The 26166-nt window shown below is 38.9% G+C and overlaps 1 protein-coding gene and 1 long non-coding RNA gene across 10 annotated transcripts in view; one reads left to right on the top strand and one right to left on the bottom strand.

Annotated features, from left to right (window-relative positions):
* The window catches only part of LOC138109598 (uncharacterized), a 36625-nt gene extending 18671 nt beyond the window's left edge, over nt 1-17954 (bottom strand). For 2 of the 9 annotated variants that reach the window (XR_011150631.1, XR_011150629.1), the window contains exons 1-2: nt 17873-17954; nt 17160-17199 (exon numbers count right to left, since the gene is read on the bottom strand). This is a non-coding gene — a long non-coding RNA (uncharacterized lncRNA). The other 7 variants (XR_011150632.1, XR_011150634.1, XR_011150630.1 and 4 more) reach the window with 5 other exon arrangements.
* Nucleotides 17955-18138: 184 nt separating this feature from the next.
* On the top strand, nt 18139-25361 carry LOC138108996 (radial spoke head protein 6 homolog A-like). Its single transcript, XM_069012099.1, has 6 exons — nt 18139-18814; nt 19286-19517; nt 21150-21905; nt 23090-23246; nt 24064-24181; nt 24794-25361. The coding sequence occupies exons 1-6, from the start codon at nt 18597-18599 to the stop codon at nt 25014-25016; spliced, it is 1704 nt and encodes a 567-aa protein (XP_068868200.1). The 5' UTR covers nt 18139-18596; the 3' UTR covers nt 25017-25361.
* Nucleotides 25362-26166: the final 805 nt, after the last annotated feature.

The raw sequence follows: 26166 nt of genomic DNA, 5'->3' as shown, positions 1-26166 counted from the left end.
GGCTCTTTTATATTACACTTTTCAGCTTGCCCACTATTATTATAAGCTATATAATATATAAGCTCCAGTTAAAGGTCTCATTGAGATCTATAGACTTTACACCACCCTTGGACATGAATTAATTAATAGCAGGGATGAGAAAGCAACCAGTATGTAATCACCAGTACTAACTGGTACTCACAATACTTCCCGTGTTCCAAGGCAAGATGACACCACTAATGACTTAGTAACACTTTTACCTTGTGTAGGGTCCAAAACCACACAGCTAGGAGAAAGCAGCAAAGCAATACAACATGTTTTTTTTTCTAAGCTACATGTATAGAGAAGAAAGTACTAACAAATTAAAAAGGCTCTAGTCTACAGACAAAAAAAAAACAAAACCCTGTTGTGTCTGTATGTGTTCTTTTGATAAAAATGCATCTCTAAATTTGAAGATTTGATCAAATATCCTGCCAGCTTTACACAAGATAATTTGGCAAGTACAGAGCTTGAAAGCTGACAGCAGATAAAAACACATCAGCATTATTTCCTATTTTACTGCTCTTCTGAGAAAACTCAGTTTGTATCTTCCTTGCCTGCAAACTACCAAAACCCATGAAATCTCTTCAGGAGACTTTTCCTGGGAAACAAAACATGCTTTTACAGAGTACTAGAGTACTTTGGAGGTGGGGTAGGGAAGAAACTGGGTGGTAGGTGTGTTATTATGAAGTTTTTTTATTCCTACATAAGTTCTAGTCAAAACTAGGTTCCAATTTGCTAGCAATTAGGAAATTGAGGATATCTTTTCATTTCCTTCCTCCTTCCAAGGACACTATGTGGCTAGTTTTCTTCAAGCTTCCAAGTCCCCAGCTAAGTGGCTAGACTATGTCAGGTAAACTGCACACACACATTCTATGCAACTCAAAAGCAGTGAGGTGATTTATCTTCCCTATTCTGTATTAAAAAAATTAAATACAATGTATACTGTATAAAGGATAACAAGTACAATTTCCCCCCCAAGTACAGCCTTTCCATATCAACATGAGAAACAAAAACAATGATCAAGGATTGAGAAAGACTCCTGGTAACATAGGAAATATGGGGCTTTATTTGGATAGGGAGACCAGCAACCAAGTATTGATTACATATTTACCTTCTCTGTCCTTTTGAAGAATAAGCAGTTTCAGCAAAAAGGCTGGATTTTTAAAAAAGGGAAGGAAGGAAGGAGTAAAAGCTACACGAACAAAATGAGGCAGTCACTGAAGAATAACCTTATTGGGTCTAGTGTTCTTTATGACCACACTAGTGAAACCCCCAAACCCAACACTACCTATATTCATGGTGGTGGTACATTATCTGCTCATTGCAGCATACTGCTTCAGTGGAATTATTTTCATGCATAAATTTTAGTGAGGGGATGTCTGACTGATCTCTCACAAGCTGACATCCTACCTGCTCTCTGGACAGTTCTGCTTACATTCAGCCAATTGTGATATGTGCAGCTGTGTGGGTGCAGCTTTCAACCACAGGCTGTGGAAGAGGGTTGTTAGCTCAGGCTCAGAGCCACACTCATTGAAGGATAGTGTTTTGGACAGCTTGAAGAGCACATAGGGTGACATTTTATCTCCAGGCAAATGACACCATGGACAGAGTATTATGTTAGATTAAGACCAGAGATCCAGTAGATCTGAATTCTAGTTTTCATGCGTCTTGGCCCACAGGCAAAACTGTACATACATGTAGAGTTTACAGATGTAAAGCCTTCCTTAAAAGCCTTGGAAAGTTATCTTTCACTCCTAAGACAAAAGTCATGATGGTCTCAACTTTCTTGCTGGAAGTACTAATCATTCATTTGGCTGTAAATTGTGTTTTCTAAATTGCATTATCCATCAATGTTTGTGGATGCTAAAAAGCAGGAGCAGAGGAATTTTCCAGCTGCTGAAGCATTTTGTGAAGTCTTCCTTTCTCATGCTTTAGCTGAGAAACAGTGAAAGATAGTTAATTTACAAAACTATCTTGCACCTGCACAGTCTTGTTTTAGTTTACTGAAGAAAATGTTTTGAAATAGGCGTCGTAGCATTCAGCCAATCACTCTGGGAGGTGTATGGTCAAGCAGCCAATAATGTCATTTCTCTATTGCAAACCAAGTTATATAAATGAGGTGATAATTAAATAATCCCATTTTATCCTGGGCTTGAATTCTGTGTGGTGATTATCGCCATCCCTGGGGACAAGAGCGACAAATGTTCAGTGCTGCCCTGTGCCATCAGAAATTGCTGCCATGCCTATGAGGAGCATTATAACAGAAATAGACAACAGTATGTATCTCATATTCAAGGAGAGCAGCCAGAAGGGTGATAAGCTTATGAGCTGTTTGACTAAACAATCACCATGATCCAACACCACTAAAAAACTGCGTATGTATTTTAGGGCAAATTTGAACTTGGAAGGATCTTTTACATCAATTTCTCTAAATTAAGGAGACAACATAATGCATGCAAGCAAAGATTTGGGCATAAAAAGAAAAAAAAAAACAAAAAACAAAAAGAGGTTTAATTTAGCAAACATTTTGAAATCATACAACAATTCATCTAAATAATTAAGGATCTGAAGGATTGCATTAGTTAAACTTGGGAAAATTTAAGAATTGGTTTCTTTCAGCTGGTATTCTAAGAAATCCAGTGTATTCATAAAGGAAGTCAGGATCCAGAATATCAAAAGAACATATCGAAAAAAAGGGCTCAGAACTAGAACGTGCACAGAAAGAATTTAAACTATAGGTGAAAAAAGTCACAGCAGTCACCTAATGCTGCTAGTGCCATTTCTCAGTGTGATTTTCAGGTTAAGCCCCCATACATGCAGAGAACTGAGCAAAGCAGTTCAAGATGTACCTTATACCAAGCCCAACCAATAACTGTGCTTTTTCTTGCCACTTAAGTCCTCTGTGAGTTCTCATGGGGAAAAGCATGAAAGAAAAAAGAAGATACATTAAATCGGGTTTTTTTAATTATAGGGAGAGGGTGCTTTCTTCTATATTGATCTTCTGCCAGTGTTCTTTTATTCTACACCAATTTAGAATCAGTTCTTAGCCATGCCAGAGCTGACTATAAAGGAGACATATTAAATTCATTGCTGAGATTCATAGGCACAAATGGGGCCTGGCATTTTAAAAGCAAAACAAAAGTCAAGTGCCTTCAAGTGTAAAGGCTTCAGGACAAGCTTAGACTTCAGCCTACATTCCCTCAAACACCCACAAAAGATACAGCAAAACCTCCTCTCCTCCCCGGCAGAGTTAGGGCTCTAAATGATGCTGAGACTATAACCAGCATAGATAAGAACAGAAAATAATCACATCATTCAAACTCAAACCAATTGAAAATGTTAGAAGGCAGATATTACCAAGGACAGCTGTGGACCAAAAAACAGAAGACTAGGATGGAATCATCAAATGAATTTTCACATCATAATGGTACAAATAAATAACGTCTGGCCACCCACATCTCTTAATTTTTGTGGAAGAAAAACATTGAGAAACATTTTCCTTCCCAAGAGACTCCCCAGAAAGAATACTGTTCATATCTCTTTTAATACTTCTTTTATGTTCTGGGACAGTATTCAGTATTTGTACAGACAAACTGAGGATCCTCAATATTGGATTAAGGGATTAAAGGCAGTGGGTTTCACAGCTTTTTTTAATTTTCTTGCTCCTATCATACCAGTATTTACTGAGCTGAAGTGGGCTGGAGGCAAGCTCAACTTCCATCTCTGCTCAGGGGAGTGATTAAATTTAGCTGATGCTGAGAAAGAAATTTTGTGTGATGAACATAGCAAGACTTAATGGTAAGCCTGTGAGACAGGATTAGTACCACAAGCAAAGTAGAGCTACCAAAACACCTGCAGAAAATAGGGGGCCTTACACTTACAAGTAGGGGGGGGAAAGTGGAAGGAAATGAAAATGCCATCTCTCTCTCAAAAAAAAAAAAAAAAAAAAGGCAAAACCTAAAAAATATCAGCCCAGAACTTAAGCACATTAAACTCAATTCTGTATTTCAATACCAAGGAGCATTCTAGTAAAATTTTATTTTCAAGAGAATTCCCCTTAATTTTGAGAGAGTTTGGAACATAGTTTGAGATTTGCATTGTGTGGCTAATATGCATCTTTTAGCAGAACTGAAATGAAAATCTAAGTAAGTTCCACTAGTGTTTGGAGCTGATTCAAATTTTACAGGATTTATTTATTCCTGGCAATAAGACATTAAGTGGCTGCCTCTGTTATGGAGAACTACTCAAACATTTGCTTGGGGAAAACTGGAATAACTTTCCTATAAACTGAAACTTTCCCACCAACTGAAACAGCAGGCATCTCTTCCCTCAAGAAAATTAATCAAAATTAATTATCACACAAAAAGAACAATTTGTACTCATACAGCCAATTGAACACCTTATTTTGGAGTTATGTATTAGTCCAATTCTTTTTTTTGTAATTTAATTAGATTCAACTGAGAGTACCACTTTGTCAAGACTGGCAAAAAAAATGTATTGACCCAGCACAACTGTATTCCAAAATTTTCACTATTTTTACTATTTAGAAAGAGCATGGTGTCACCTCAAGAACATAATGTTATCCCTCTTGTCAGAATGAAGGACTAGAATGTGTTTTCCAAGACTGAATCAAACATATGAAAAGAAGGATTTTTTTTTTTTTACCCTGCTTTTCCTCAAGAAAGAAAACACAAAGGTGTTTTGGGATTCTTTCAGCTTTTTTCTAAGAAAGCAAGCAGATCTTCTAGAATTAAGGCCTGTTAATGAGAGTAAAAGCTAAGGAATAAAACAGGTCCAAAATTATTTAATTCCATTTTCATTAACTGTTGATTTTGAAAGCTTTTCAGTTTTGAATTAGGAAAAAATATAATGACAAAATAATAAATATTATATAATACATAATTATATTTTAATTAAGCTGAACTACTCATAATTATGTCAGATCCAAGCATATCAATATCAACAAAATAACCCTGTTCATCACAAATTGCACAGAACCATTTCTATTTAAAAGCAGCTCAATTTGATAAATTATCATCCACAATACACGTGTGGGTTCATGTGTGCTTTAAAGAATGATCATGTCCACAACTCATTTACCAGTTTCCCAGTTTAAGTAATTTTACCAGTAAAACTATACTATTGCCTGGCCCACCTGCCTAAAGCAGTGTTATGTTCTGTCTTTGCATTTATTCTTTTTTGCAAATTCACTTGGTATGGGAAAAAACAATTAGCAGAGAATAGAGTTCAGTTCAGCTGCCCCTCCCAGATGACTAATGTTAGTATCAGCACATTGATACCATCTCTTCTTCACATAAGACTCAAGAATTAGATTTGAAGATGCTTGAACCATTAAGCATCAACTGATCCTATATAAATTCTTGCTACCATTTTGGGAATCTTCCACTGCCAAGATTAAAGCCATTTCACCTGAAACTAACAGATGAGTGACAGAAATTATGTATATATCATATATAAAGTATCTTCTACAACAGAAGCTCAGTTTATTAGAGTATCAATGAGTCATACTAAAAGTGCTCCTGCCATAATTATACAACCACAATGAAAGAAAATGCCCCTCACTAACACAGATGCCAGTTGCCACAGCAGCTGTTGCAAGAATGAATTCCTACCTTCTACAGGTAAGGTATGGACTGGTGTTCCCATCTATGTGCACATTAGCACCAAAAAATAAAGCAAATACACCTGTAACCGCAAGACAAAACTACTTAATGACAAAAGGATAAGAGCTCCTGGATTTTGCACACAGAGCCATCTGAGAAATAATGTTTGTTCTTGTAGCTCTCCAAAAGCTACAGAGTTTTCCTGACTGCCCTCTACATGAAGTTCAGAAGTACATCTCTAAAGAAATGTTTCTAATTTGTCCAATTCATCTTGTTGGAAAAGAATAAAATATTTAAATAGTGCATTCTTTAATTACAAACAGCACCACCACTCAGATATTTCTCTCCTTATTTTGTTTCCCAGCTGTGTCTCATCAGATGGCATATAGATTATATGCCATAAATACATAAGTCTCAAGTAATACAAGGAAATCTCTTCTACTTTTCCCAGGAGGCTGAGTGAACTGTCCACTGGTGAGGTTTTTATAGCATAAACATTTGTGACATCAAACCAGACAGTGAGTAAATGGTGCCCTGGTGTGCACAAGTTGATGAAGGACAGAAAACATTCATTTAGTTTTAGATTTGCTTTCAAATTACAAAACTCATTCAGTCACAGTAGACTCAGCCCACACTTTTAAATCTAGAACTATAGTTAATCCACTGCGGGGTTCACTCTGTTTAGGGATTCGAATCTCCCATGTAAATAAGGCACAAGATTTGCTAATCCAGCTACTCCTTCACATTAAGCAAATGGGCAATGCCCAATTTTAGAGAAACACAAAACAGTGATTACAATGAAGTCACAAGTGGACTCTAAGGGCAAACATTCTAATTGGCTAAAAATCTAGACTAAATAAAAACAGTATATAAAAACTAAAATAAAGGCTTCACATAAAATCCCTAACCAGTAAACATTCTCACATATAGCTAATCCCTGTTATATTTACTCCTGTGTATATTAAATGAAGATTGAATACTTCCAAGAAGCTGACCTATGGGATTTGAGTTTTGGGAGTCAAATAACTTACTTACTATGCATTTCTTAAAATATTTTCCACTCTTTCCCTAAAAGGTACTAGCAGAAAAGTCTTTCAACATTTTCCTTTCAAGGGCCCTTCTTCATAGATAAGATGTAAAAGCTCCATCAGGACAAGTATTTGATACATAGAAACTAATGAACTATTATTTCACTTCATCCTAAGTGTCAGAAACCTAAAGCAACAATGCTTAATTAAGATGATGTGTGCCTCTAGTCTTCTCCCAGGAAACTGGTGAATCACAGCAGATTCCATTCATTGCCAAAAATATTCACAGAATTATCTGAACACATCTGTTATAAATACACGTAATGGCATGAAGTCTCCTGCTGTTAATTCAGATTGATTACTTGTTAAACACATTTAATTGAGGCAGGAGGGAGCGTAACTGATGTTTACATAAATATTCTTAAAATAATGGAGAAAAAGTAGTTGGGGCATTTAAAGAGATTGAAGGACTGTTTGAACATCAGATCTTGTATGTGTTCAGATGCAACACATAAAATAACCATAAGAAACTAATGTTTCCTTTTTATTTTTTACTCTTGTGTATCTACTGATTTAACATAATTCAAGGTTTGAATAATATAAACCAGAAACAGTAGACTGTTTATTGTTTCTGACAACAAGTAAATTATATTCCTCCTTCATCAAGCAAGCACTGCTTCTAAACCCCATTACTTCACTCTACTGGCTGTTTACAGAAACAAACACATTACTAGACAAAACTCATGCTCCTGAAAGTACATTGCCCCCAACTAGAGAAATGTTTCCTATAAATTTTCATTGTTCATTGTGAACATTGCCCTTCCATTGAATCTCAGAACCAGAAGGGATCTAGCCAGCTGAAACTGAAAGACTGCAAACATTCAGTGAGAGTCAAAGCCAAACCAGGTCTTTTTCAATTTTTGTAAACTCATAAAGATTTTGCCTTGATCTTTCTGGGCTAGATCTTGGGAAACCTACCAGGAAAGTCTCAGCTTCTTCTCTGGTAGTTGTTGGTTATGCAGAAAGCTCTGATTCAAAAATCCATTTTAGGAACACAGCTATTGTCACTGCAACTCCAACCTCTTTCAAAAATGTCACCTCTACAAGTAAAATAACTATTACCCTTATTATCTGTTGAGTTTTAGGCATGGCATTTCAATGTGTTCTGGAATAGTATTAGTCAATTCTGCTTGCCTTTCCTGAGACTTAATCATTAACTTGTTGATAACTAAAAAGGTCCATCAGCTTGACACTTTAATCTTATCCGCTCATCTCAGAACACTCTTGATCCTTCACTATGGAATTAAAACAGATGGAGAAAGTGGGAAGGGAAAAAGATAGCAAGGTACCATTAAGAACACCACAGATACCACAGGAGATTTTCACCTAACAAAGAGATGCAGTTTTATGGATTACAATACAGCTGTTCTGATTCAAACTTGTTTAAAATAGCCTTATAGTTACAATTGTATCCACTTAGAAAGTATTATGACTACTTCTCTTCCTCTCACTATCTTTGTCCAAAATAAAATATAAAAATTAATTTCCATTTCAAATGGGGTTCATTTAATTACAGTATCTTCAAAGAGTGGCACATTTAGTGCTTTTTTGCAAAAAACTGCTCTTCTTTTGTCCCCATAATTCAGGCAGTAACTTCTGTATAATTAAACTAGAATGAAAATGAGTAAGCTCTCAATGATTTCTGTTAACACTGGACCAAAAATCTCAAATCAGGGCAAAAGCTAATTTGTGAACTTACTGCACTTACTGCAAGAGGAGATGAAAGAGAAGAAACTCTGTAACCCAGTAACCGAGTTCTCCCTAGAAGGAAATTAAATAATAAATTTCCATTCCACACCCCAGGTGAATGTGTTAATTCATGCAGAGCTCACAGACCCTAAATTATGAGCTCCCAGAGTCACTCAAGGGCAAGTTCCACAGTCAGGAGGAGGAGATTGAATGGAAAATGGTTGTAGCTAAATGAAATCTGTAGCAGGTGCTTAGAGGAAATGAACAGTGTATCAGCTGCAGATGGAAGATACACCTAGGTCAACAGAGGCAGCTTTCAAAAAAATGCCTAGGACCACAACTGAAAAAGGGAGAAGTAAGGCTTGGCAAAGAAATACAGCTTCTGAAAGAGATCCAGAATTCCACAAATTACACTGTTTCCCAAAAATAAGATACATGGCAAGTTTTGCCATTACTGTGTCTTGATTCTTATATCTGGATTTCTATGTTTCTCAAAATACAGCCAGAAAGCTTGTAAAAATGTTGAGATTTAGAGATGTAGAATTCAAAGTACTAATACTTCTGTTTAGAAGTCTTCCCCCCCCCCCCCTTTTTTTTTGTACTTCAGTGTCAAGCAAATGAAGAGAAAGGCAATATGAAATATATAATTTAAAACTGGACCTGATTTTTTTTTTTGAGAGCACAATGTCAAAATAACCCAGTTTTATTACTGCTTAATTATCAAAGGTTAGCTTTCTGATCACAAAATTATTTAATACAGAGTGAAATGTTGATTAAGAATATGTGGCAAGAATTGCTCGATTAATAATTATACAGAGATCAATACAAAATCTATACCTCATTCAAATAAATTTCAAACTCCAGATTACATACTAAAAGAAGCTTTGAGTCGCTAAGATCTCAGGCTGAAGAAAAGCCTCTTAAAATAGGTAGAGCATTCACAAACCAGGTAACAAAACCAACTTGATGCTATTTTAATCTCCGCAGAAAGAGGAGTATCAATACACTGTGTTTTCGGGTGCTGGGTAAGCAAATTCAGAGTCAAACAGTGCATAATTAAACCTGTTAACTCAGAATTCCCCAGCCATAATATTCTTTTGAATACAAATAACAAACTGTCTCAACCTATTCACAAAGGTTTCGATGCTTGTTTCAAAGCAGCAGGTAAAGCAGTACCTCACACCACTCAGTAGTATTTATTAACAATAATCTCACCCTAAAGCATCAATTATCATGAGTTGTCAAGAAGATGCCTACAACATGCCTACAACACAGGTAGTAGGCATGTTAAGACTACTGAAAGTTTTCCTGTTATGATTTATTCCCATCTGTAAATACATCACCTTGTAAGTAAGAGGCTTGGGTTTTATTCTTTTAAACTCAAACCATTATTCTTATTGCTTGACACTTACTTATATCTCTGCAAAAAGTTGGGGGTTTTTTAATGCATGAGCTTAGTATGTTCTTCTGTGAAGGACCAAAAATGAAAAAAATGTAATGCAGATTCCCTTTCAGATAAGGTTTTGAGACACAACTCACAGTCTCAGTGAGGTAACTAATGAAATCATGGTCACTTCAGGAAGCAAACCACTATAGGACTAAACAGATGGTGCTTGGACCTAAATTCCTTAAAGAGAAGTATCAGCTCTATTGTGAATTAATACCTGGACTTTTTGCTCCCCATATTTTCTCCTTACAAGTATGACTGTATCCTGGAAAACTACTGTCAGCTGTAAAGTATTGGCACTCATTGTTTTCATCTTTTTACTGACTGTACTGCAATCTCCTAAGAAATCACTCACGCCTGTGGTCCAAGGTCATGGTTTTGCTTTATCAAAGATGAAAAGAAAGACTTTGAATATTAAGCTATGAAAAGGATAGCAGAATTTTGTAGTTTACCTAAGTCCCCTCAGACAGATTGTCATGGGGTGACCTTATGATGTGGATCCCATATTGCTGCCCTATGCCCAGAAATTAATTCCTGTGCCTTTCTATGCCTTTAAACTGAGCCTGAGAGGGAGAAGGAAAAATTGAGCAAAACTTTTTCAAAGCAGTTTGCAGCTTGTTCAAGGTCACACAGAGGTAGCGACTTTTTTTCCAGCCAGCTTTTCAGTTTCTTTTTTCCAGAGAGAGACTGAGAGTTGAACTTTTTTTTTCCTTCCCTGGAATTTCAGATTTTTTTCCCTTTTTCTGTGGATTGCTTCAATATCAGAACACATCGGGAGGACTTTCCACCGGGCACAGAGGGCCTGGCCCTGGGGCCAAGCCCCAGCTCCGAGGAGACCAAAGGGAGGACTCTGACACTTTTCCCAGGTTTTTTCTCCACAGTGACAGATTTTATTATTTAGCATTATTTTCCTTTCCCGTGTGTTTGGTAAATAAATAGTTTTATCTCCTTCACTTTCCTTCAAGGAAAATTTATTTTTTCCCGAACCTGGTGGGGGAGGGGTGGTTGTGCCTTCTCTCAGAGGATACATCTCTAAATTTGACCAAACTGGAACACAGATCCAGTTCCCTTATTCAGACAAAAGGAATATAGTTTGAGTCTTAGCCTGAAGGGAGCTAAATTCAGGTCTCTTCCCTAGTAAGATCTACCCAGGCAAGTATAAAGGGTGTGTACTCCAGCAGCTGTTCTTCAGAAAACAAGCCCTACTTATTTCTTTGGACAGCAAAAGGCAGAAAGTTGCCCTCTCCTTCAGTAGAGGCTCAATAAATTTGGAGTCTGAAACAGATAATTGTGACCCCTTTCCATTATAAGAAAGGTGACTAAAGCCTGAAGAGATGCATAATTGTAGCACATGAAGGCAGAATTACCAGATGATTCACTTCAGCAATCCTTGCTCAATGCATGGATTACAATGTCTTTTTAAATTGCAAACATTCTACCCCATGCATATTAACTCTAAGAGTCAGAGTTCTCAATCTCACTCACTTATAGACAGCTATAAGTGAAAAGTTATAGCCCTAAAGTTTTACATACCTAAGGACACCTTTCAAGATGCTCTTACATTTTCTTACATGGAAACAATATTTTTTCACATTTTTACAAAGGAATGTAAAAAATTTACAGTTTAAGATGAATGCTTTGAACACTTATTAACACTGACAGCTAAAGTAGCTATTTTCATCAACAAAGCATAGATGGAAGCAAGTTTCAAATGCAGGTGAGCAAGATACTGTTTAGAATGGTCCTATAAATATTTTTCAAGAAAACCACACAATACTAGAATTTATTGTACTATCTAAATTCATCACGTATTTTCTACAGAAAGCTTATTTATATGTAAAACAGGATGGAAAGTCAAGATATTGCCAAGTTGTTGATATAAAATAAGGAGAAACATATCTCTGAGACACTTCATAGGTACTCCTGTTTACTTCCCCTAAATATAGTATTTTGAACACTGACGCAAATTTTTGCTTTGTTTATCTTGTGCTTTTCATAAAGGAGAAAAAGGACATGACTAAACAACTAACTGAAAATAAAATCTTTAGCCAACATAAAAAGAAGGAAAAGAAAGAAGAAAACAAAATCAGTTTTCAAGTGAGCATGTTTGTTACTAGGGAAAGATTGTTTACAGGAAGTTCTACATGTCTGGAAAAAAGAAAATGGGACAATTGTCTGCAACAACTGGTACTGAACATTGACATCAAATTTACAATGAAAAAGTGTTTGAACTTACAGAAACTATTTCCAGAGAAAATGATTGATCTAATGGCATTTCATGAAATCTCAAGGATAGAGATGGATTTCTCTTTATTGGAAATCAAAGTGAGCTTCATAGGCTTACTTCCCCATTACACTTCGGGTATTATTTCAGATTAAGAACACAGTTCCATTATTAACTCAGTGGATGCAATTTAAACACATTATTTTGAGTAGACTGCTATCCTCAAACATGTCCATTATTACATATTACACAGTCAAAGCACCATAATACAGGACAACTTGATTGGGTATTGTTGAAAAAGAACATGGCCTGAAAAGTTGAATTTTTTTAAAGTCATATTCAGTAGCATGAATTTCCTGACAGGACTGCAATATAAAAAAATAGATTTTTGAGTACAATTTCATATTCATGGTGTCTAACATAGCAGGCTTCTCCTGTACAGAATTAGGTTGAACTTACATGTATGACTAATGCTAGTGAAATACTTAAACCTCTTCTACATATCCTTAAGTTCCAGAAAACCCCCCAGCCAATTCTAGTTTCTAATGGAAACAATTCCATCTACACTTCTGAAGGATTTTGGTTTTAGAATATTTATGATAAATATTTGATAAATAGCAAAGAATATGCTTCTATCCTTCTCCTAGCTACTTAAAAGGGAAAAGTGTAAGAACTGGTTCTCTATTTTCTTATGATTTAGATAGTTTTGGTAAAATACTGCTGAATCATTATACCCTGTTTTTCACCACTGCTGCAGACTAGAGAGCTTACCATAGTAGGGGGAAAATGAAAGAATCCATTCTCTCTACAATGAAAGTGTTAGGACACAGACAGCTAGGGAAAAGCAAAATAAGGACTGAAATTTTTAATCATCTTGCAGTAATTGCACTTGCTCAGCTTTGTGCAAGAATAAAACCTTTTCTAATAAATATAAAAGATCACTCTCAGAAATACAGCAAAAGTTCCAGATCTGCCAAGTAAAAAATGAACCTCTCTGTAATGACAATAAATCATTGCTCCATTTCAACTGTCATTTAATCGACTCTTCACTGAAACAAAATCCCCAAGAACTTCCACAATGAAAAAAACCTCCCCACCCCTCACTCAACCCATCCCCCCTTCCCCACCCCGCCAAAAAAAGAAATTTACATGCACAGCAAGAAGAAAACAAGCCTGGTAAGGTTTCACAGGCCTTCAACCAGCCCAAGCAGAGAAGGGTATTTGAAGCCAATTCCACCACACTGCTGCTGCCTGCTAAAACTGCTGCAGCAAAGATCCTAAACTCCAATAGTCCAGCTTTCCACTGTTGCAACACAACAATCATTGGGATCTATACTGCTCTGAGAAACAAACTGGGTGTCTTCAATGTGAACCACGGGTTCAGCTGACAAAAACAGTACGGAAACACACAACTACACATAGTCAGAACTTTCCGAGAGACGACCCCATCCCACACACCCAGATTTCTCTGCGCTCCAGTCAACAAAAACGCGTAACAGAAGCTGAGCTGGCCCCACGTGGATCCCTACGTGAAAACAGACCCATCTGAACTCTGTATCACATCTGTAATGCGCTAGCAAGAATCACACTGCCTTTCTTCCCACCACACAGCTCCAAAATCTGCAGTTGTGATCTAAGAGATTTGTAGGAAACAGACACTTCCGAGCACCTGCACAAAGTACCTCAGCTGGCACTGGTTAAACCCAGCATCTTTTTAAAAGACGCACCCTCTTTGCCAGAAAATTCAGCTTTCTCCTCATAAGTATCAAAACCTACCACACTCTGATGGTACTGGCAGGTAAGAAATGGTATACCAACATCAGTGAAAATCATTATAAATTAGAGATACAGCACCCGGGAAGCACTAATTGTGCTGTCCAGTGTAATTTTTAGCCAGTGACCAAAGCCAAGGAAATACCATCACCTTCATTAATAGGAATCACGTACACAAAGACATTATATTCCAGAGTCAAAAAAACTATCAGCTTAAGTTTCCTGCACTTCTCCTAAGAAAAATCCTCACCATGTCGCCATAATAACCCAGTTTGAACAAAACCTTAGTTTACAACAAAGCATTAGAACTCAGATTACCAGGTGATAAAAAAAATTTTACCCCCTTGAAACTTTACTGGTCTATGCCAATGCTGCTGCCACTGCACCATTACCTGTAGGTCATGGTGATTTTCTGAACTGAGGGAATGTAAAATACAGAATTCACACATCAGGATGCAAAGTCACACTTGGCCTTAACCACAGAAACTCTCCACCATAAGTCAGAATTCAAATCAGTTTGTCTCCCAGCATATATCCTCGCCTATGTCGAAACATGAAAATGAAATGACAAAGGACCTAATCTCACTTTCACAGAAGTCAGTAGCAAAGCTCCTGCTGACTTCAATATGAGCAAAAGCCAGCACTAGATTTCCAAAAATCATTATTATTTTCTTCAGAGCACCATATGCATTTCCTATCAGCCCCCACAGCAGGATGATGGTCTCTCAGCTTTCCAGTAATATTGCCTCATACAGAAAAGCATCACAGACTACCAATGCTGATCTAATGTCTATGACCATCTGAGGAATACAGCTTGACTTCAGCATATAGCCCAAAGAAGAGGAACGATTCAATCTCCCTATGGGAGAAGAAAGATGCATACCTGCAGTATGACTCAGTAAAAACCTTGGAACCAACAGAAAAACACTGTCATATTTTAAGGAGAACTTGTATGAGTATCTATTTCTCTCTGCACAATAAACAGTTAAAATTCAGGGAATAATATTTACTTTTATACATACAAGAAGTTCCGTAGATATTTAGCAGGAAATAACTATCAAAAGTGACATACAAGGAAGAATTTTGATCAGAAGGAAATCTATATCCTGAAAGTGATACAGAAACACATTTTGATCCTCTTTGGGTTAAAAAAAAAGGAATAAAAGAGGAAACTTTACACAATTAAACACACTTGCTGTACATTTAACCAAGCATAGAAATTGCATGAGGGTTTTTTGGAACTGCAAGAGAAACAAATGTCACTATCTTCTGGACTAAACATATTTATGAAAAAGAGACGGAAAAGTAGTTATGTAGTTAATAGACTTTTAACAAGAATTAACAAAGGTAACAAGATAGAATCTGCACTTTCCAAGTACCTTTCCTCTTGAAGTCATTCAGAAGCAGTCAGGACAAGCATAAATATTTAATCCATAAACATAGTGTAAAGGAAAACCTAAAGATCATCTTCTGACACTCAGGCACTTAAGTCTTGACCACGGCATGCAGTTTGAAACCTATGCCATAGGAAATCCAACAAGAACCTACCAATTATGCCCTCCTCTTAAGTGAGCTGCCAGCACACCTGCAACTACTTGATGGAACGAGCTCCAAGCAGAAAGCAACAGCAGCTGCTTCCTATTGTATAGGCTGGAATTAAGTTGAATTTGCCTTGCCAGCTACACCCAATACACCAGCTTCACCTCAGTAGTTACAGGTGCTACTTATTGGTCCTGAGATTAAGGCTGTCTTCTAGGAAGACACACCTGGGGCCTGAATCTGGGCTTTCCAATTCAATACTTGTTTGCAAAGAAATCAACAGAGCACAAGATTACCAGCTGAAAAGGGAAGCTTTATTCACATTGCCTGTCACTCCCTTCCCAGTGCAAAATTCAAACGTTCAAAATTTACTAATGAAACTCTATAGAAATGCAACGGATGTCCAGTTCTATGTGCAACATTTTGTATCATCTTTGGATCTCCATTTCAAAGTCAATAATAGGCAGGAGTTCAGTTTAAAAAAAAAAGGCTACTGAAAAGCAGAATTGATTCCACAGGACAAGAAACCATGGCTACCTGGGCACAGCAGAGACAATACAAACCATTAACGTACCTCCTTTGGAAGGGGAAAACATTAATACTTAATTTACTGTTCAGCTAATTAACCCATGCTACTGACAATGATCAGAGTATCCGTATGCTGCAATATTGCCCATATCCATTTCCTACTTTTCTGTATCAACAAAAGGCCATCATAGCACCTTGCTGAAACCTCCTCCTGCACTGATGTATTCTTTGTCCTGAGCCCCTGCACATTTTAAGTGTGTCCTAACTTAAACAACTGCAATGTAAGTGCCCTTAGTTTTCTTTCTTTGCTGAATAAAATTGAAAAGATAAAGCACTTGCTCTTTCTTGAGCCGCTGCTTCACTCAACACACAAACAGAAAGATAACTTAGTTCATATAGTTTTAATAGAAGTGAATTACTAAACAAGTTTTCCCTCCAAATATGAGATACGGAAATCAAATAAAAAGGAATCCACACATGATTTGCAAGTACTGTATCGCCCCCTGCAGTCAATGTGTAAGTTCTGCAAAACGAACCTGGGCACGATCCTTGCAAAGATCAATAAAAAACTTCTACAGGTAGACATCCAGCAGAACTAACATTTTTTTATGATAACGTCTTACTTGTTGGAATCATAGGAATACAATGCAGAAACTTTTTTATTCTTTATATAAATGCTCCACCTGTTAAGGATGTGGAAACGTACATTTTGCTGCTCCTTCAGAATGGGTCAGATTCCTCAATAATACTTCTAGGATTAACTCTCTTGGAATTTGACAGAAGTTTGCCATATTTTTTGATAATTTTTTTCTGGCTGCTTCTAATAAATATCCAAAATAAACTTTTTAAAACTTACATTAGCTGATCCATCAATGACAGAGAAGTATGTTTTACAGTTCAGGTATTGCACTATTTTATTTAACAAAGCTTATAACTTTAATAAGGTATTTTGCTGCGATTTATACAGCACTGTACTGGTTTCACCCTGGCTGGATGCCAGGTGCCTCCCAAAGTTATTTTCTATCCCTCCCTCTTTTAAACTGGAGAGGGGAGAAAAAACACAACAGGAAGGTCATTCACCTATTACTGTCACGGGCAAAACAGACTCGACTTGGAGAAATAGAATGAATCCTTTACCAACGGAATCAGGGTAGGATAATGGGAAATAACACCAAATCTTTAAACAATTTAGTGTTTGAGTACTGTTGCAAAGGAAAGTTACTCACATTATGGCCACCTGTCTCCTTAATTCTTCACTTTCTCGACCTGTAGACAGGAATTGAGGAAACAGCATGAAGCTGAGTCAGGGGAGGTTTATGTCAGATATCAAGAAAAGGTTTTTCACCCAGAGGGTGGTCGGGCACTGGAACAGCTCCCCAGGACAGTGGTCACAGCACTGAGCCTGTCTGAGTTCACAAAGCATTTGGACAATGCTCTCAGGCACAGGGTGTGACTCTTGGGGTGCCCTGTGCAGGGCCAGGAGTTGGACTTGATGACCCTCATGGGTCACTTCCAGCTCAGCAGATTCTATAATTCTCTTATAAACACGGACAGCATTGCATGATAAAACTGCTTTCTACTCAAGCACCTTCATTTCAACTTCACTTACATCTGCTTGGGGTTTTTTCCCCTTTCTATTCTGTGAATAGAATATTTTTAAGAAAATTTCATATTGTACCGTATTTTTCTTCTCTTAGAAGAAAAAACTTTGTATTTTATGAACAGCACCACTAAAATCAACATGAAAGCAATGAAGGCAAATTAAAGACCTTATAAAACAAGATTAAACTTTTGAAGACCCACTCTTCTGCTCTCAGAAGATGTCTGAAAGACTCTCACACCACAAACGTTCAAGGCAAAGCATTAACAGCATTTCATGGTTTCACAGAACAGGACTGGTTTGGGTTGAAAGGGACAGTAGACATCATCTACTTCCCACCTGCTGCCATGACCAGGGACGCCCTTCATGGAACCAGGCTGCTCAGGGCGCCGTCCAGTCCGGCCCCAAACACTTTCCTTTCACCGCCACCCCGTGGGTACCGCTGGAAATAGTAAAGAAGGGCTTAAAAGCCCCCCTGGCAAGGGGAGTGGCAGCTGGGGCGGGTCACTGGGGTTGCCGTGCCTCCCTGTCCGCGGCCGCGTTCCCCCGGCGACGCCCCGCCCGCCGCCGCCGTTGCTGCTGAGGGGCCTCGCGCTGTCCCGGGCCGGGCCGCACCCCGGGCACCGAGCGAGCCCCCGCCCCAGGCCGGCCCGCGGGAAGGGCAGGAGCGAGCCCGCCTGTGGGCCGGACACAGGGCCCACGCTCCCCGGCGGGGCCCCGGGCAGCCGCCTTCGGAGACCCTCATCAGCCCCAGCCGTCGGAACCGGGACCGGCTCCCTGGGAATACCAGGAGAGAAGGCGAGGGTCTGAGCACCCACGAGGACTGAGCAAAAGCATCTCTCAGCCTCACCCGGGCCCCCACCAAGCACAGGACCAAAGGGGAAGTGCGGGCCAGACCGACCCGTGCAGCCGGACAAGCACCGTGTCAGGCACAGAGCCAGTTCAACACCGGCCGCCCACGGCGAGCAGCGCAAGCCGCTGACCGGCTGCGGGTGCCGCAACTAAACATCAGCCAGAGACGCGCCGGGACAAGGCTCCCAAAGCACCGGGGCCAAGGCACAGCATGGACCAGTCGCCGGGTTTAGAGCCTTCGCAGGAACCAAAAGATGCCTATGAACATGGGCATGGCCCTTATCAGCCACACGAACCAGGTTATGGTCTTGATCAGCCCGGATACAGCCCATATGAGGATCAGATACCCGATCCCCAAGCCCGGATGCTGGCAATCAAGAATGCAAAAGCCTATTTACTAAAGACCAGCACAAGATCTGGCCTGAACTTGTAAGTCTGAAAAAGGATCACAGTCAAAAAGGGTAGGAAATATGAGTGGAGGGAAAATAAGTTAGTAAAAGGACAAAGGGAAGTATATATAGAATGGGATAATATTATACATGCAATATTTCATCACTAGTGATACTTGCATGTGTCCAACATCTTTCAGAACCAAAATTCCTAATGGAATTTTATAGAGAGTTCCAAAAGAAATTGATTTGATTAAGAGTAAGTTTAAATTCAGTTTCAGCTCATAGATACATGGGGTATATACTACAAATGGAAGATGGGAATGCTCCTAACTATAATCAGACTAGTTTTAGCTCTAATTTCTCTTAACGCTCCATGATCCCCTTTCTTCTAACTATTCCTATGATTTCTCCAAAGATCCAGATGATTAGCCTTTACTTTTGTTACTAAAAGCATAATATTCTAAGACTTTTGTATAGTAAGCCAACAATCTTTACATTTATATGACAGATATGATCATTTTGCTAATGTGCTAACAAAGATCCTGGATGAACAGCCTGCAAATACAGTAGACATAATTGAAGATATCAGCAAGGATGTGAAGTGGGCTCAGTTCCGGAAAAAAATGGACACTCTTCGAGATGAACATCTGATTCTTCCAACATTTGAAGCTGCAGAAAAGTGTAAAGCTTTGTTCGTCAAGGAAGTTGGAGAAGAACATGAAGAACTAGATGAAGAGATAGTGAGTTATTATCGGAGTGAAACAGATACCAGATATACCAGGGAAGGGGTGGACAGATGGTGGGAAGGGAAAGGAGAAAGGGAGGAAGTTGTGGTCTCTTCTGTAGTGCTGCCTCTCTATATTGTTATATAATTATATAAATAATTGCAGTCACAGCACCGTGTACGCTCTTCACAGCTGAGCTGGTCCCATGTCTAGTTCTGAAGAAAAAACCCCATCTGGTTACTTAGTTGAGATTTTTTTCCTGTAGTGAATCTAATATCCTGAGGCTTTATTATCAGGGATGTTCTAGAGATGATGAACAGAAAGTAAGGTTTATAACATCTCCCTTATGACAGTTCAGCACGGAATATTGCATCCAAGTTTCTTTTCTTTATATAAAAGGGACATTTCTTTACCTAAAGTGACCATAGTTCTTGATACCAGTTAGACAATATTGTGCACAGCTGCTACTGTAAAATAGAGAATGCAGAATTGCGTGATTCTTTCTGCTCCAGCTGTGGTTCCAGTCTGTCCTTCTCCAACTGAAACAAAATATGGTTTTAATGAAGAACTAATACAATTGAAAAGCCACTTCTTAAAGAATGGTTTTTCATTATTCAGTTGCTTATATGCAGAAGCATTTGTACCCAAGGAAAAATTAGAATTCTTATAATGAGAATTATAATATAAATGAGAATTATAATAACCAAGGGAAATCAATCAAGATGTTGATTTTCATATGAAGTTACCAGTATATATTCAAATGTTACAATTGCAGACTACAAATACCAACAACAGAAGAGATAATCCTTCATCTTTTCCACAGCCTATTATGCATCTTACAGTAACTGTATAGGATGGTGAAAATGGAAAATAAAGGTAGGGTATTTCAGAAAGGAATTACGAATTTTTCATACTCCTGTCAATCTTGCTTTGATACAAGAAACCTGTCAGATCCAAAGAAATTCCATATTAAACTAGTGCTAATTCTTCCAAATTCCCTACCCTGTCAAGTCCAACTTCTAATAACTCTGTGTTATATGATCACCTACCCCCCATTAAATGAGAGACGGGTGCTAAAACAAAAGGAAATACTTAATTATTGGCCTAGTTCTGCTTCCACTGAAGCCAGATGGGGACTTACAATGGACTTCAGGAAGAGCAGGGGGCAGTATTTTAAAAACTGCAGGGAGCTGTATGCCAAGGTTTTCAAATGAACAGCATCCACCCTAGAGAAATGTTGCTGGTCTGGTGCCTAAGTACATAAAACCTGTATTATCTACAACAAGGCAATACAGTGTCACTGCAGGCATCAAGGCCTCTTAGCTGACATGCTCTAGCACTGAATCCTTTGTAGATCTTGGTAAGAATGCTGACTTTCCTTATTTTGCAATAATTAGGAGTTTGAATTTTGAAATCCTGTGTGCTAAGAGCTGCAGTTCATCTGTGTTCTTTTCTTTACCACTAAAAGACACTTTTAATTTTTCTACACGATAGTAAGAAAACTAGTGAATGAATGTCTGCAAACCACTGAGATAATGAGTGGCACTACAGGAAAGTGAAGTATAATGTTCAGTAGATAACATGTTTAATTTTTAAAATAGATAATTATACTATTCTTTAGCTCTAACTCTGAATCTTCTTTCCTAGGGACAGCCCTCTCTACCAAATGTGATGGAAACAGCCTTTTATTTTGAGCAGGCTGGAATTGGCCTGGACAAAGATGAATCCTATTACATATTCCTTTCCCTTAAAAACCTAATTAATATTCAGCCAATCCAGACCTGTCGCTTCTGGGGCAAAATTTTGGGCCTGGAAATGAACTATATTATAGCTGAAGTACAGTTACATGAAGGGGAAGGGGGAGAAGAGGAGGAAACAGGAGAGGAAGAAGAGGAAACTGTTGCGGAAGAAGAGAAAGAGATGGGTGAGGCTGAAGAAGGAGGTGAGGAGAAAGAAAAGGAAGCTGAACCACCGAAGTCCACCTATAAACCCCCACCTGAGATCCCAAAAGAAGAAAATGGGACTGGGACTAATAAATACATCTACTTTGTCTGTAATGAGCCAGGCAAACCCTGGGTGAAGTTGCCTCCAGTGACACCAGCCCAGATTGTCTGTGCCAGGAAAATCAAGAAGTTCTTCACTGGTCGGCTGGATGCTCCTGTTGTGAGCTTTCCTCCTTTTCCCGGAAATGAGGCCAATTACCTGCGTGCACAGATAGCTCGAATCTCAGCAGGAACCCATGTCTCTCCCACTGGATTTTACCAGTTTGCAAATGAGGATGAAGAAGAAGAAGAAGAAGGAGATGCATATGAAGAAAACCCCGAGTTTGAGCCTCCCCCTGTGATTGAAATGGTGGAGTCCCTCGCCTCGTGGGCACACCATGTAAAGGGCATTCTAAAGCAGGTGTGTGCCAGCATAGCTCACATGGGCCTTGGCCAGCACTCACGCTGCAGTGCTCGTAGGGTTACAGAATGTGAGTGACACTCCTCACCTGCACATGCAAACTGTTCACCAGAAATGGTATTGCATTGGAAGATTTTTATACAGAAAATAAATCATATATAATACCCAAATATCTTACACATAAAACATACATTTTATATGGAATATAATATGTAAATACCTTGCACATATTTACAAATACCATGTATTTTTATGTGTGTGTGTATATATATAAATGTAAGTATATATATGTATGTATGTATTTAGGAACATTCTAGGTTTAGTACTTTTTCCACTGATGTGTTCTTGAGATTGAAACCTATCTTTAAATAACAGTATGGAGTTAGGCCCTGATAGATAACAATCATTTCTTGCAGTCTTCTGTATTAGGTTTTATGCTTTGAGATTCTGACTTGACAAAGGTGTTTATAACTCTCTTTTCGGGTAGGATGCTAAAAAGCAGATAGCTTATGGTTTTATGCTAAATGGATCTTACTTGGTGTTTTCTTCTGGGCAATTCTCTGTTTTACACTTTCTGATATGAAATATGCAAATGAAAAAACTTAAAAACATGTTCTATCAGACTAGTGCTAGAAAGAGGTATTACTAATTTGATTTTCGTTGCTGGATGGTTTGATGGCCAGTCTACCAATTCAAGAATGCTAGTGTAAAATAACAGCAAATGGTAGGAAATTAAACTTACTACCAGCAAAACAATAGTTGTAAAAAATAAAATTTATATGCATTAGAATCTTAAGAACATTCTGTTATGTTCCTCTGACTGGTTAAATAACAAAGCAGATTTTAAAAGGAAGGGGTAAAGTCCATAGTTTGCAGTAACTGGTAATCTAGCAAGGATATAAACCAAACTGGTCAGGAACTGAAGAATACAAAATGACAAAAACTGATGACAGAGGTGTAAGGTTATTCTCAAATAGTAAGCAGGGATGAGGAAGGAATGAGGGGAACGTTCTGCCAAGAGGATACAATATTCTGTTAACAATATACTAGTTATGGAATACGTATTTTTCTTCTCCCCATCCCTTAACTGTGGGTGTGTCTGAGTCAATTGTTTTAACTAGTTTTAAGTTGCATTCTTTCAAGGATTGTTGCATGTATTTATTACTTTTCCACATCAATTATAGGGTCGCTGTGTTTGGATTAATCCTTCTCAAAAATCAGAGGAAAATGAAGAAGAAGAAGAAGAAGAAGTAGAGGAGGAGGAAGAAAAAGAGGAGGAGGGAGAAGAGCAACAGGAAGAAAGAGGACTACCCCTTCTTACTCTAATCTCTGAAGATGAAGGTATTCTTCATGGAATATGAAGTTTTTGATAGAGAGCCACTAGGAATGTTGTCATTTAGCAGTAAATATTTGAAGAACACTTGACACTTCCTGGAGCAATATAGTTGCCTCTGTAGGGTAAACACATTCTTTTACAAAATCATTCAAAAGCAAAATGGTTAACAGTATTGACATTAAAACTGAAATAATCAGGTTTACTAGGTAACCATCTTGTTGACATTAAAAGGAAAAAATAACTTAGACTTCTCAGGTTATTGCAAGTTCAGAACAGCTCACTACATGAAATACATTCAACTATTTTATCTCATCTTTTTAGGAAAAAAGAGAAGTGTGTATGTGTAAATAAATAGAATAATTAATATGTAACACATGCACCGATACACATTGTTTTTATAAGAATTTAGATATTTTAGCATATCACTGCAGAAAATCATGGGAATAAGGGAGCCTAAATATTAGATTACATCAATACTAGATTATTTTCCTGCTCTCCATTCTTTAATCAAGGTGAAATATAGCTATACAATTTATCCATAAATAATAAAAAGTCCTTGAAAAAAGAACCAGGGCTGCTGCTGAATTTTTTCTGTATGTGGGGAGTCTATCAGCATTCCTGTGCTACCTACCCACACATGCAAACCACCTGTTTGAAAACAGTGCCTACACTTACTGTTTCTGACTTCTGGCTCTTCTGTCAAACAACTTAATATAAACCTTGCTTGAATTCTGTGCAACTCTTGTAGCTCAGTCTTAAATATTTTGTAGAGGCTCATTAAATCCATTTATTCATAAATAGTGTGTGTTTGACTATCTCCAGGAATGAAAAACATCCCTGCTTGGACAGCTCAGGCTTCTACAAACCTGATCCCACAATATTCTGTTGCAATCCTGCAGTCTAACCGATGGCCTGGAGCTTATGCTTTTGCATCTGGCAGGTGAGAGTCTACCTGACATGGTTACAACACTGCCTGTATGTGCTACACGCAGGTGCCTCACTAATGCAGGCAGACTTGCTTTATTATTAATTCATTGACTGAATTCTAGCTACTCCAGAGACTGATGGAGAAGGCCACTTGAATGTGCACAGCAACAGTAAATATGTATTTAAGACTGAAAACAAATAATCATTGGAAAGGCTGGCACGAAGTTACTGGGTGTAAACGCCCAGTCAGTGTGTGAGCACGGTCCTTGATTTAAAATACATATTCTCATGTCTGTGGGACTTTTTACAAAACCAGCTACCTTCTGTGGTTCTGATGTTCGGTTTCCATGACACATGGTCATTTCCTCCACATGCTTTTAAAAGGGCACTGGCTGGCACATTGTTACCCTTGTGAAGTTGGAGTTGCATTGCAGTGCAGTGCAGTGCCACTTCATCATTTTAAATAGATGTGTTAATAACCATGAGAGCAGTTAAAAAGCGGTGCTGTCTTTAAAATTCTTCTGCTGTAGGATATCTGCATCACAGTGACTTTTCGTGCAGCAGAGCAAGGATGCCCATATTTTGTCAGGGGATGAATGTGTGATTTTTCACTTCTTGTTCTCAGGAAATTTGACAACATCTACTTTGGCTGGGGTCATAAATACAGTCCAGAAAGCCACACTCCCGCACTGCCCCCGCCAGCGCAAGCAGAGTACCCCAGCGGGCCAGGAATCACTGAGACAGTAGACCCCACTGTGGAAGAGGAAATTGCTTTCAGGGTTGCACAGGAAGAAGCCTTAGCCGGAGAGGAAGAGGAAGAGGAAGAAGAGGAAGTGGAGGATGATTAAAATATGGAAGAAAACAGATTGTTTTAAAAGTTTGAACATGAACGGCATTTTCATAACATAGTCATTTATTTGCTGACCTCAAAAGAAATGCACTTGCAGCATGCCTTTGTTTTTTGATTTCTGAAGCCTTTTCTTTGCAGCTATCTTCGTCTCCTTCCCCACCCCTGAAACCTACCTGCACTGGCATGAAGCCTTTTTCTGTTTGAGTATGCAAACACTGTCTGCTTCCTAAAATGATACTGCTTTGAACTAAGAACTACCAGCCACCAGATGTTCACACTGTTATTCTAGCCCTCACTTCAATACATGCATACATTTTACTTAAATAAATGTTTTTTAAACTCACAGGACAATGTCACTTGTATGTGTGAAAGCGTACTATTCAAATTCAGTCGGCAGCTTATTGAGGTACTGGCTGAGAGCACGGCAGTGATGCTGCCCATCATTGGCACTAGGGGGCTGCACCTCCAATCCTGTGCTGTTTTGGGCCCCTCACTGCAAGAGACATGGAGATGCTGGAGCGCATCCAGGGAAGGACAATGGAGCTGGGGAAGGGTCCGGAGCTCAAGACTTAAGAAGAGCGGCTGAGGGAGCTGGGGGTGTTTAGCCTGGTGAAAAGATGGCTCAGGGGGTCCTTATCGCTGTCTACAACTCCCTGACAGGAGGGTGTAGCCAGGTGGGAATTGGTCTCCCCAGAAGGGGGAACAGCCTCAAGTTGCACCAGGGGAGATTCACATTGGATATTAGGAAAACAAATGTAATGGAAAGGGTTGTCAGCCTTGGAACGGCTGCCCAGGGAAGTGCTGGAGTCACCATCCGAGGGGATGTTTAAAAGACCTGCAGCTGCGGATTTGAGGACATGGTTTAGCGGAGAACAGTGCGATGCCGGGAGAGCGGGCTCAATGCTCCCGGAACTCTCTTCCAGGCGAAGCGGTTCCCTGGCCGGTGCCATCTGGGCGCTGCCGGCAGCCGTGGGGGGGAAAGGTGTCTCAGGAGAGCTCAGGGGCTGCTCAGCCATCCGTTCCTGACCGTGCTTTCCTTGCCCACCTCCCCGCCAGCTCCTGCCGAGTGGTACGCTCCACGCACGGCGTGCGTCCCTCGCGGGCCAATAGGGAGCGGCTCCGCGCGCAGTTTAAACCAGCGGCGGTTG

This window comes from Aphelocoma coerulescens, chromosome 4 (assembly GCF_041296385.1).
Source record: "Aphelocoma coerulescens isolate FSJ_1873_10779 chromosome 4, UR_Acoe_1.0, whole genome shotgun sequence".
Classification (NCBI taxonomy): Eukaryota; Metazoa; Chordata; class Aves; order Passeriformes; family Corvidae; genus Aphelocoma; species Aphelocoma coerulescens.
This window is presented reverse-complemented; position numbering and strand designations above follow the sequence as displayed.